General features: G+C 44.6%; 1 protein-coding gene across 1 annotated transcript in view; it reads right to left on the bottom strand.

Moving 5' to 3' along the window:
- Window positions 1-2,222: 2,222 nt before the first annotated feature.
- Window positions 2,223-13,458, bottom strand: part of Atp23 (ATP23 metallopeptidase and ATP synthase assembly factor homolog) — an 18,570-nt gene continuing 7,334 nt past the window's right edge. Inside the window, exons 4-6 of the mRNA XM_031350037.1 lie at window positions 11,376-11,513; window positions 9,084-9,167; window positions 2,223-4,788 (exon numbers count right to left, since the gene is read on the bottom strand). Of these exons, the coding sequence (XP_031205897.1) occupies window positions 4,585-4,788; window positions 9,084-9,167; window positions 11,376-11,513 (426 nt within the window). The 3' untranslated portion in view covers window positions 2,223-4,584. The remainder of the gene's footprint in view (window positions 4,789-9,083; window positions 9,168-11,375; window positions 11,514-13,458) is intronic.

Raw genomic sequence — 13,458 nt, forward strand, 5'->3', positions numbered from 1 at the left:
TATATATATATATATATATATATAAAATAGTACAGTCTTTGGAAAGTAGGGGTTACCGGAAGATCCTTACATCTCTGGAGGGCTTGAGGGGTTTTTTTTGTGCAACTCCCCCCTCCCCCAGCCAGCTCTGCAAAGGCTCCTATTATAGGAGCGAACCTAGTGTTAGCTGCCAACTTGTCAGAACCTAGAATCATCTTGGAAGTCTGGCCACGCCATGGATAACTACTCAATTATCTTGAGTGGGAGGTGTAGTGACAATTTTGGTTTGCTTGAAAAACACAGAAAGATTATAAGAATGTGCCCTGGCTTTAGTCGCAGGTGTAGGATACGGGGCTGTTTCAGATTGTCCACTGCTTGGCTTTAGTCGCAGGTGTAGGATATGGGACTGTTTCAGACTGTCCACTGCTGAGGACTATGATTTGCCACCTGTGATTATGTGACCTTTGAGATTTTGGGGACTCTTCAGAGAATAGATAAATGGTAGGGCCCTGAGAAGTTGTGGTGTGTTGGTAGTTGGTCGCTGTGGTTTGTTAAGTAGTCCCTTAAGTAGTCCTGTACAAAGAAGAAACTAAGAAGAAATAGATATCCTGATGGTGAAGATCAAACTTGCCTCAAGGAACTCAATGCCCCTAATTAACCAGAAGTAGTCTAACAGTAACATCACCCCCACACACACACCCTCTATTCTTTTTCTCTCCTATCTAGTGTTAGGAGGTTGAAAGAGTGGAAGAAAAGGGGGAAAAGGTGGAAGAAAGAAGAACCCACAATGTGGCTCAAGTCTGGCTACAGGGAAGACTTACCCACATTGGGCGGCTCTATTCCCCTGGCTGGACTCCTGCATTGCAACACTAGAGAAGGTGAGCAGAGGTGGCCTGTGTTCCTTGTCCTCCATTCCCGACTGTGGATGCAGTGTGGCCAGCTCCATCAAGCTCCTCCTGACCTAACTCTTCCACCATAATGGATGGGGTGAGCTCCAGTACCTCCCTCATGTATTCATGAGGTGTGTTTACACCACCCAATTACTAGGAACAACCCAATAGCTATACACAGAAGTAGAAACAAACAAGTCATGATCTATTTATATCACTGAACTCTCTCTACAAGAAAAGAAAGTTACTGGTACAGGGAGCACAAACATTTAAATAAAAGGAACCTGGTACTAAGAGAGGGCATACTGCTGGGGTGACACACAGCTTGCAGCACTCAGGAGGCAGGGGCAGCTGGCGTTGTGAGTTCTAGGCCAACCTGTCCAAGAGAGAGAGGGTGAAGGAAGGGAGAGAAGAAAGGAGGGAAAGAGAGAGAGAGGGGGAGAAAACATACTGGTGACCCATGTATGTGAAATTCCAGGATGGGCAAAATTAATCTGAAAGAAATCAGAACAAAGGATCCCTGCAGAGTGAAGAGGGAGAAACAAGGATTCCGGGAAGACAGAAATGTCTTGCACCTCCATTATGTTGGGATCACCCACTATAACTTCAGACCATATTTGGCCCATTAGTATATGTGAGGAAATAGAGAGAATTAAAGAGAATTCATTAGGGAGAGTAAGCACTTAAAGATGTCAGGAGAGTTACCACGATGGACTCAGTGGTTAAGAGCACTGACTGCTCTTCCTGAGGTCCTGAGTTCAATTCCCAGCAAGCACATGGTGGCTCACAGCCATCTGTGATGGGATCTGATGCCCTCTTCTGATATGTCCGAAGACAGCTACAGTGTGCTCAAATACATAAAATAAATAAATATTAAAAAAAAAAAAGTGAAGTTGCCATGCCTGAGTGACAAAAGGAAGAGTATTTTCTATACTATTGTTTTTCTCTTCTTTTCTTTTCTAAGTGTCTAAAGTTTTCTACAATAAAGCTTTTTTTTAACTGGCACAAACACAGTCTTTGCTGAAACTTCAACATTAAGCAATGCGGAAACCTCTGTTTTGTTCATTTCTGCCCTTAGGAGAAAGAGAGACCGAGGTGAGCATCAGACAGTGATTTTAGCCTGCAGCTATCAGACCACACGATCTCTACCATCCAACTTCTCTCATGGGGGTAGAAGTATCCAGACAAGACATTACCAAACCTAGTTATTCTCATTAAACTTCTGAGCAACACCCTGAGTATATAATTAATAAATGTTCATTTGTATTGATGTCCTTGTATTTTTTTACCTTTTCCCCAATTTATAATATTTGAACAGCAAGTAAAATGAATTCTAATGTTAATCTGTATATAGGTTTTAAAGATTTATTTATTTTTACTTGATGAGCATTTTACTTGCATGTTTGTTTGAGGAAGGTGAGTGCAATGTCCTCATAAGCTAGAAGGGGTGTGGGATGCCCTGGAACTGGAGCTAGCCACCGTGTGGGTACTGAGATTCAGGCCTGAGTCCTCTGCAGGGGCCTGCTCTCTAGTGCTGAGCCATCTCTCCAGCCCCGGTCTGAATTCATTTCTTGTCATTTTCCTTCTCACCATTGCTGATTCCAGCTTCTTTTGAAACGAAAGCTTTAGAAGCCTTAACAGCAAACCTGGTTCTCCCTGGGATTTTGTTGCTGCTGTTTTGAAAGCATCTTACTACAGAGCCCTGTGTGAACTAGATCTTGCTATCTAAACCAGGCTGGCCTCCAATTTGCTGTGACACCTGCCTCTGCCTCCCAACAGCTGGGATTGCAGGTGTGTACCACCATGGCTGACTTCAGCTGAGATATTACACCTCCCAACAGCTGGGATTACAGGTGTGTACCACCATGGCTGACTTCAGCTGAGAGATTACACCTCCCAACAGCTGGGATTGCAGGTGTGTACCACCATGGCTGACTTCAGCTGAGATATTATAAGGACAAATTTGGCCATTCAGCAGGTACCAAGATTTAGTTTAAAATACAAAGGCTGGCAAGATGGCTGACCCAGTAAAGGTGCTTGCCGCCATGACTAACAGCCAGAAGTGGACTCCCAAGATCTACATGGTGGGAGGAGAGAACCAGATTGTTGCATATTTGATCACACTGTGAACCCAAAGATTGTGCTAGTTACTGGAAAAACTACTGTTTCTAGTAGTGATGTGGCTCAGTCTTAGAAAGCATGTTTACTCAGGCCTGGGGAGATGGCTAAGCAGCTAAGAGCCCTGGCTACTCTTCCCAAGAGGACCTAGGATTCCCAGCATCCGCATGGCAGCTCACAACCATTTCTAACTCCAATTCCAGGGCATCCAGTGTTCTCTTCTGGACCCCATGGGCACTGCATACACATGGTGCACAGACATACCTGAAGGCAAAACACCCATACACATAAAAAATAAATAACAGATCCATGTCTCTAACCATGTCTCTAACCACCATTCTATACTGCCAGTTTCCTATCCTGTGTTTTGAAAAGAAAAAAAAAAAAAAGGAAAGAAAAAGTTAACTCTAAAGTTTATCTGGAAATCACATGAAGAGAAATAGCCTTCTGCCCACTCCAAAAAAAAAAACCAACAAAGTTACTGTGACAGGCATTTTCTCCACGATATTAAAACACGTTGTCTTAACATATACAAATGTGTTGTATTTTAAGAAATACGAAACTATAAAAGTACAATTTTTAAAAAGTACGCATGTGATATGTATACATACATACATACATACATACATACATATACATACAGGCAAAACTCCCACAATGTTGAGATGGGCTGGAGACCCAGCTGAGGTGTCAGAGATGTGCACAGCTCTTGCCAAGGACTTGAGTTTGGTTCCCAGCATCCATGCCAAGCAGTTCCCACCATCTGTAACTCCAGCTCCTGGGGATCTGATGCCCTCTTCTGGCCTCGACAGGCACCTGTTGCACACTGGCACACTGGCACACAGGCACCTGCACCCAACTTAAAGTACATCTTTAAAACACAAGTAAATACTAGAGACATTTAGACACTGGTGAAGTTTGCATAAGCACAGCCTCCATGGAATCCAGCATGAAGGATCCTCAAAAGCTGACAGCACACATGCCACAGAAGGGCTGGTGAGATGGCTCAGTGGGTAGGAGCACTGACTACTCTTCCAAAGGTCCTGAGTTCAAATCCCAGCAACCACATGGTGGCTCACAACCATCTGTAGAGCTACAGTGTACTCACATACATAAAAAATGAATAAATAAATCTTTAAAGGGAAAAAGAAACACCACGTAGTAGAAGACTTTCATTCTTTGCATTCTGACCCTGACAAAATCTCAACAAATGTCCTATGGCCTGACCGTCTGGCTGTCTGTAAATACTAACATTGCCCACCCACCATCACACAAGTGCATCCTTCACATGTCACAACCAAATTTTAAAATAATCTCAGAAGAGAACAAAAGGGCCAAAAAATAAGTCTAAAGTAGAAAATACAAAAATGTCACTTACTTTCTTATGTACTAAATGACTAGCTATAAAGATCCCAGTTCTGCCTTGCAGTTTAAGGCATTCCTCTTTCTGTCCTTTTTGTTTCTTTTTTTGTAGTCAAACACTAAAATCAGCACACTCTGCATTTTATGCATAGAACCTAACTGATCATTTACATTTTATACATTCTGTGCTGAAAAGTCACATGTTCTTCACGGTCCTGACAGACGGCCGCCGTCTTCATATGTTGGAGTAGTAACGATCGCGGTTCTGGAAGTCCCTGTGAGCGTATCTGGCATACGTCTGGTTATGCGGGATCCTGCCGAAGGGCTCGAGGTCATTGAAACAAGACTGGAAGACTTCGTCCACGGCCTTCTGGGCATCTTCTCTGCTGATGTTACGGACAGCCAAGATGGAGAGAACAGCTCTGTCCCGCACACAAGTCTACAGGGAAGGAAAGCCCATGGTTTTAACTTTGTGTGAAATTTAATCATGATATCACCCCATGTTAGCTAGACGTTAAGGTTAATTTCTCCAGGGCTGGAGAAATAGCTCATCAGTTAGGAGCTCCTCTACCAGAAGACCTAGTTTCAATTCCCAGCACCCACAGGAAGTGCACAACTGTCTGTAATTCCAGTCCCAAAGAATCTGACACCTTTACACAGACAGACGTGCCATCAAAACGCTAAGGCATATAAAATAAAGTAAAAATAAGTCATAAAGATTCACTTCTCCTCCTGTTCTTTTATTAATTTCTGCCATTCTAAAAATTAAAATAAAATTAACAAATATAATTCTCTAACCACGGAACATGTCAGTTCACTCTGAACCTATTGAGGAATAAATAAGACCTCCATTTCTCATTTGCTCAGGAATATAACCAATGTTACCCTCTGACACACCAGGCAGTGTCTGCCAAACATGAATTCCCACTTCGCAAAATCACAGAAAGTCCGTAGACAATGTCCTGACTGATCTTGCTTAACTAACTTAAAACACATTTCAAGGGCCTGGAGAGATGGCTCAGTGGTTAAAAGAGCTGCCTGCTGTTCCAAAGGACCTGAGCGTAATCCCCAACAGCATGGCGAGCACCTCACAAACCTCTAACTCCAGCTCCGGGGCTCTGGTGCCCTCTGCTGGCCTCCAAAGGCACCTACACCAAAGGCACATGCCCACACACAGTCACACATGCATGTAACTAAAAATAAAACCTATCTTTTTTAAAAAGTAAAATATACTTCATTTCCACACCTCTTTCATAACTTTTCAGTTGACTGGTGATAGATAAACTTTGTACTATTTATCCTGAGACAACAGGAAACTATTCACAGATACTCAAACTTAAAAGGTGCCTGTTTTCAGGCAGAAAGAAAAATTAAACATCTTTCATAGGTCTCAGTTTTGCTATGAGAATAACTTGTCTAATATCTTGAATCTGTTGGTCCTAAAACTTCCATGTTTTAAGAAATGTAAAGGTTGCCATTCCAATTCTTAGCTTTTAAAATACTTATTTCTCTCTTTTCCCAACTAAAATTCAAAAGAATGTCCATTAAAGATAATTGTGGTGGTTTGAATATGCTTGACGCAGGAAGTGGCACTCTTTGGAGGTGTGGCCCTGTTGGAGTAGGTGTGTCACTGTGGGTGTGGGCTTTAAGACCTTCATCCTAGCTGCCTGGAAACCAGTCTTCTCCTAGCTGCCTTCTGAACAAAAGGTAGAAACTTTCAGCTTCTCTAGCCTCATGCCTGCCTGGATGCTGCCATGCCCCCACCTTGATGACAAGGGACTGAACCTCTAAACCCGGAAGCCAGCCCCAATTAAATGTTGCCATGGTCATGGTGTCTCTTCACAGCAGTAAAACCCTAACTAAGATAATAATCAAAGGAATATCATCTCTTCTCCAAACTAAAATTCCAAAGAATAGTATGTGACCTGCCCGCGACAGATTATCAAAAGTAGGCATGGTGGCCCATGCTTGTAAAACCAAGGCTCAGGAGGCATGAGGACGAAATTCAGGCCAGCCCAGCTACATATCAAATCTGTCTCAAAATTAAAAGTACAAATCAAGGCCTGAGTGGAGACACTCCTCTGTTCCCACCAACTGGAGGCTGAGGCAGGATGAGTATGAGCCCAGGAGAAGAAAACCAGCAACAGGAGACCTCATCTCAAAAAAGGAACAAATGAAAAATAAAGAGTGATTTTGGTGATAATCACCAATATTCTGCTTTCCTAGTTTTACCTCCGCCTCATCCTTCAAGCTGAAATGCTCATGCACCAATGGACAGCGCGAGACACACAGCAAGGCGCTGTCCCCTCTCCCAAAGGCACAGATGTCGAAGCTTCAGAAGACTCAACGCAGACCACAGTTGGCGTTTACTCATCCTTGCGAGGTGGTGGAGGTGCACACCTTTAATCCTAGCCCTCAGGAGGCAGAGGCAGAGAGATCTCTGTGAAGTTCAAGGCCAGCCTGGTCTACAGAGCAAGTTCTAGGACAGCCAGGGCTACACAGAGAAATCCAGTCTCAAAAAATGTCTGCATTAGCTCCTGCCTCCAGGTTACCTGTCCTGACTTCCTTCAGTGATTGACTATAGATATGAAAGTATAAACCACATAAACCCCTTCATCCCTAACTTGGTTTTTGGTCATGGCGTTTCTTCAAAGCAATAGTAATCCAAGCTAAAGCAAATTCATGCCAGACTAGTGGGGTATCGCTGTGAAGGACCTGACCATGCTGTTATGGGGAGGGCTGTGGAAGGACTTTGGAACTTTGGGTAGAAAAGCCATTGAGTGTTGAGGGCTCCGTGAGATGTTCTATAGGAGCCTGAAAGGTAAGAATGTTGAGGTCTATGCAGAAGATGGAGGGAGGCCTGGCTTGTGACACTTCAGAGAGAAGCTTAAAGACTATCAGGACCACTTGCTGCTTTGATTTAAGATTCTGTGGTTCTGGTCAGCTGGGGCTGAACAATTAGCTGTGATTAACAAGAGACCAGAACCACTGAGGTGAAATCTTCTGGGAAGGGTTTCCTCAGAGTCAGAGGTGCAGAGGTGGCCAAAGTTGTACCTCGTGCTGGCAGCCAGACGTGGACATGTGTAAGAGTCACCCAGGTGGTGCTGGTTCTGAAGGCATGAAAGGGTCATGGAGAGCAGCTGAGGCTTGGCACTGTGAGAGGCCAGGAGAGGTCACTTGTGAAGGTGCAGCCTCAGTGGCAGAGGCATCCCCAGGACTGAGGTGTTATGGAGGACGTTGAGACTCTGACATGAATAGCCCAAGGGGAATGAGTGACTGTGAAAGTGCAGCCCAGGTGCAGTAGAAGCACCAGTGTTCCGGGGAGGCCAGAACCACAGGATAGCCTCTAAGAACAGCAGCGGCAGTGGAGTGGAGCCAGCTGCAGCCTGGGAGACAAGCTGTGTGCTGCGGAGGACAGAGCTGGAGACGTGACAAGCTGTGTGCTGCGGAGGACAGAGCTGGAGACGTGACAAGCTGTGTGCTGCGGAGGACAGAGCTCTGGAGGAGATCGTGACTGATTCCCAGGCGCAGGCACTGCACATTAAGCTATTGACACTGCTGGGGCTTTGTTTTGCTTTGTTCAGAATGTGACTGTGCAGTTTCCTTCCTCTAGAAGTAACAAGGTCTTTGGTTTGTTGTTGTTGTTGTTGGAGCCCACAGTTGAAAAACTGAATTTTTAAAAGAGACTGAATTTTTACAGACACTGAACTTTTTTGGTTTTGTTTTTTTCAAGATGGGGTTTCTCTGTGTAGACCTGTCTGTCCTAGAACTCACTCTTGTAGACCAGGCTGGCCTGGAACTCAGAGATCTGCCTACTATTACCTCTTGGTACTGGGATTAAAAGTGTGCGCCTCCACTGTCCAGCCAAAGATCGAACTTTTAAAGTATCTGAATTGGTAAAGGCTGTGCGACTTTTAAGTTTGTAATATGTTTTTCTGGGGAGGATAGTCATTAATCTGAGATCTTGTGGATGAACCAAAAAAGGAAAGATTATGACTTAAAGTATTGTGTGTCAAGTTAACAAGGGGTCAATTGTGTGTGTGTGTATGTGTGTATGTAGATTTTATATATATATGTGTGTGTGTGTGTGTGTATTATATACACATATATATACACATACACATATATATACATTCTTGTGATACACATATATATGTATGTATGTATATGTGTATGTGTGTGTGCATATGTGTGTATATATGTGTGTGTGCATGTGATATATATATATGTATATATATACATATACACACACACACACACACACACACACACACACATATATATATATCAAGATTATTAGGACATAAGGAAGGCAGGCTACGATTTCACTTGGATTCTCTATCTATCCCTGTTGAAATGCATCCCAGAGTTGGAGCTGGAGAGATGGCTCAGCAGTTGAGGGCACTCATTGTTCTTGTGGAGGTCCCAGGTTTGGCTCCCACACCCACATGGAAGCTCACAACCTTGCGTAACTCCACTTCCTGGGAGACTGGTGTATTTTCCTGACCTGCACAGGCGCCATGCAATGAACACAGCACGCTAGCACACACACAAAGCAAGGTCACAGCTCTCTCCTCAGGCAGTCCCCTGGTTGACCATGACTATGAGGCAGAATTAATGTCCATCAATGTGGATGGTACCCTCTTCTCATGGGTAGCTGTTGATACTAAGCATATGTCCTTTCTTTCACTCATGGACACTCTTGGGGGTGGGTGACTCCAGTGGTATGTTTACCTGATGGTGTCGCTTTAATCCAAAACGTAGCCTGAAGAGTTCGTTCACAAGTGAGCAGTCCCCACTGAGGCTTGCAGCTCGAATCTGTCACAAACACAGAGAGAGCAAGTGAGAAGCAAAACAGGCCAACGTTCGAAACTGGGAAAGAGTGGGAAACTACCACGTGTTTCTGAGACTCCAGTGCATCTGACACTTTCCCCTAGATAATTTCTCTAAACATCTGTTAGCAAGGGCACAATCCCAACAGCATGCTATGAAAATCAGGGCACTGAGGCAGGGGGATTTTCTACACTTTACCTGCAGCCTCATGAGCAGCAATAATTTCTTCTGGAACCAAGGGTCAGAGTTGGACCTGGTTAATGTTCGCGATCTCTAGGGGATACAGACACTTCTACAAATTACCGAAGGACTTCAAGAAAGCATCCTTCCAAAGAAGCTTCCATGTGACCCTGGTCACAGCCCGAACGTCAGGCACTCTCAGACCTCCATCCTCAGCCGTGAGTCTCCTCAGGCTCCTGAGTATAAGAGGTTACCTATACAAAGCTCCAAAAACAAAGACTGTTCTAACTGAAGTTAGCCCAGATTTTCTGATTTATGATGGGAACAGTTTTGTTTTGCTTTTTTAAGTGCCCCCTTACATGGTACACCCTTTTTTTTTTTTTTTGGTTTTGTCTTGCTTTTTTGTTTGTTTGTTTGTTTTGTTTTTGTTTTTGTTTTTTTGAGACAGGGTTTCTCTGTATATCCCTGGCTGTCCTGGAACTCACTCTGTAGACCAGGCTGGCCTCAAACTCAGAAATCCACCTGCCATAAAGGCATGTGCCACCACCGCCCGGCCCATGGCACACCCTTAAGCCACATTTTTGTAATTCCCTGCCAAGAGAATGGTCTGTTCCTTGTTGCCTCTCTGTGGAGCTCGAAGCGTTGCACACAGCAGCTACCCACGCTGGGGAGAGGCCCAGTTAAAAGCTCAGGTTTGGTCTACTTTCCAAATAATGAGTTTTAGTTAGGTGTAGTGGGGTGCACCTACTAACTTCAAGAGAAGAAGAAAACAGTCTGCATTATAAACTCCATGCCTGAGATTTGCTAATTCCTCATTATAATTCGTTCACTCCTCAAATAATGAAATCCAAGAACTAAATACACATGTCCTACTAGGAGTATTCGGACTTCTGAGAGCAGCCTAAGATCATTAAGGATAAACACTTTACATTGTGCTCCTGAGGCTAAATGTTTTTGGGGGTTTTTTGGGGGGGGAGCTGTTTTGGGGGTTTTTTGTTTTTTGGGTTTTTTTTTTTTTTTTTTTTTTTTTTGGTTTTTGGTTTTATGAGACAGGGTTTCTCTGTGTAGCCCTGGCCATCCTGGAACTTACTCTGTACACCAGGCTGGCCTCAAACTAAGAAATCCACCTGCCTCTGTCTCCCAAGTGCTAGGATTAAAGATGTGCATCACCACTACCCGGCTGAGGCTAAATGTTTTTGGGTTTTTTGTTTTGTTTTGTTTTGTTTTTTTAAGATTTATTTATTTATCTAAGTACACTGTAGCTTTTTTTAGACGCACCAGTAGAGGGCATCAGATCTCATTACGGATGGTTGTAAGCCACCATGTGGTTGCTGGGATTTGAACTCAGGACCTTCGGAAGAGCAGCCAGTGCTCTTAACCGCTGAGCCATCTCTCCAGCCCGAGGCTAAATGTTTTACTCCAGGGCAAACAGTGACTGAATATGAAGCAAGCAGCCTGGTTAAGAAGCCGGGCAGGCCCAGCTCTGCCGGTGACTGTAGAATCCAAATGAGCATTTCACTTTGCACATAAGGAAGACAAGGATAACTATCATCCTCAACGGACTGTTGTGGAGAGGGAAGGAGAACCAGAGGAGATGGGGACAGAATGGTGGTGGACTCTACCCAGCATGCACTAGGCTCTCAGCTCTACCCCAGTTTGGCAAAAACAAATCCAGGGCTGGGAATGCAGTTCAATTAGCAGGTGTCTGACAAGCATGCATGAGGCCCTGAGCTCAAATCCAAAGCAATAAAAATCAATCATTTATTTAAAAAAAAAAAAAACATACAAGCATCGCATTTAGCTCTTAAGTGTACTTTTCCCAGGAAAAGTATTTGCTATGATTTTATTTTGATGTAAATAGGTCAATACTACTGTTAGGCCTTGAAGATGACATTTATAGCAATTCTACAGGAGACTGCTAAAGTCACAAGTGCAAGGAAAGGAATATGCTTAAATAAGTCTCCTCTGAATAAGAAGCTCAGTGTTCTGAGAAAAATAAATGTCTAAACTCACCTCTGAGCACGCCAGATGTCTGATGTTGGTGAACCACTGGACATGAGCCCGGCAATGATCAAATGCATGAATGAGCTCATGGGTGACGACCCTGCCCATGTGCGCCTGATTCCGGATATTATTCTCACACAAAACAATCTAGGAAACACCAAAATAAGAGAAGTTCACTCATTTCTAAAACCAGCTCCTTTTCTAGATCTCATTTCTCTCGTGCATGGCCACCCACTGGAAGCCTCCACTCAACCTTCTCCCTCACGTCCCCTCAAGTCCCACTTCTGGTGACCTCTCCTCACTAGACCACGCCTGCAGTCCCTTTAAGGATGTGTTCATACACTGCACCCTCTGAGCTGACCACGCCGGTTTGCCTCGGATGCTGCAGCACTGTGGTTCTAAGAATGGGCTTTGGGAAGAAACAGACTTATTTAAAGCATGTTCGGGGCCCTGATAACTTAGCAAGCTGGCAGTTTTTCATATATATTTTTTTTTTCAGCTTTTAGGGAGTAATACAGACATGAGTGTGGGTGGCCACAGAGACTAGAAGAAGCTCTAGAGCTGGAACCCAGAGCTGAGGTTACTGGCAAGCATGAACCACAAGACAGGAGTGCCCAGATGTGAACTCTGGTCCCCTGAAAGAGTTCTAAGTGTCCTGGAGTCATCTCTCTAGGTCCCCAAGCAAGTTTCTTAGCCTCTCTGCACCTCAGTCTCATAAGGAGATAATTACTGTCAGGGAACTGGGAGAGTCCCAGTTTTCTGCTTCTCCACAGGTCTCAGAGCAAGCAGTGAGTGAACACCAATCCCCTCCTGCTAGAACAAAGTTCCCAGGAACCCCGCCCCTGGAAGATGTCAGAAAGAAGAGCAAAGACCAGTGGCATGCTAGGCAGGACCCTGTGAGGACAAGGCAGACATGAAAGGTCCTAATCATGACAGCTGCCTTACTACATGCCTGACACTCAGTAGATGCAGACGCTTTATATGCATTCATTCAACATTAACTTACTCGACTAATACTTGTCAAGACCTAATAATTGACTTATAATCTATTGATGGAAACAAATTAATAAATATTCATCAAAGTGATTAACACACGCAATGGTAGTCCTGAGCAGGTGTGACCCTCCTACAGCTGAGGGCTGATTCTGTCAGACCCCGCCTTGCCACATATAGCCACGCCTCTCTCCAACCTCCTGCTAATAGCCCCACCTCTACAAGTTCCTGTTACGCCGGAAGTCCCGCCTCCAGAGACTGAAGATGAAGCTGCTGATTGGGCCAAGTTGCTGAGGGATTTGAGGGAGGGGTTTTGCTTTATCTATCTGTTTGCTTGTAACAAGAATTCATTAATGATCGCAGACCGAAAGCACACCATGTGTCGGTCTTATTTTTTTAAAACCCCTTCCCACATTTCTGGTACCCTTAATTTTTTTCAGGTCTTGACTCCCATTCGCAGACAATCCATTCGTAGGTGTGGCTGCAGGCAGCTACAAACGGGTACAGGAACACCAGGCCTGATCTGGAGAGCAGAGACTTCTTTGTAGCAGGAATGTTTCAATTCAGACCCTGGAGCAGGGCCGGGGCGGGGCTGGGGTGGGGCGGGGCCAGGCGGAGGTGTGGCCCAGTTGGTAGAGTGTTTGCATAAGCACTCACCAGGCCCTGGGTTCTATCAACCAGAATTCCTCCAGCCAGGCATGGCAGACCACCACTCGGGAGGTAGAAGCAGGAGAATCAAAAGTTCATGGTCATGCTCAACTATACATTGAGTTCAGGTCAGCCTGAGCTTTAGAATCTGTCTCAAAAATAACCAAATAGGGCTGGAGAGATGGCTCAGTGGTTAAGGGCACTGGCTATTCTCCAGAGGATCTGAGGTTGTTCTAGCACTCACGTGGAAGCTCACAACCATCTGTAACTGCAGTTCCAAGGGATCTGACGCCCTCTTCTGGCTTCTGTGGGCAACAGACACATACATGGAGCACAGACATACTATCAAAACAACCATGCAGATAAAAATGAAAAATGATTTCGCCGGGCGTTGGTGGCGCACGCCTTTAATCCCAGCACTTGGGAGGCAGAGGCAGGTGGATTTCTGAGT

The sequence above is a fragment of the Mastomys coucha genome, unplaced genomic scaffold, assembly GCF_008632895.1.
Source record: "Mastomys coucha isolate ucsf_1 unplaced genomic scaffold, UCSF_Mcou_1 pScaffold4, whole genome shotgun sequence".
Lineage (NCBI taxonomy): Eukaryota > Metazoa > Chordata > Mammalia > Rodentia > Muridae > Mastomys > Mastomys coucha.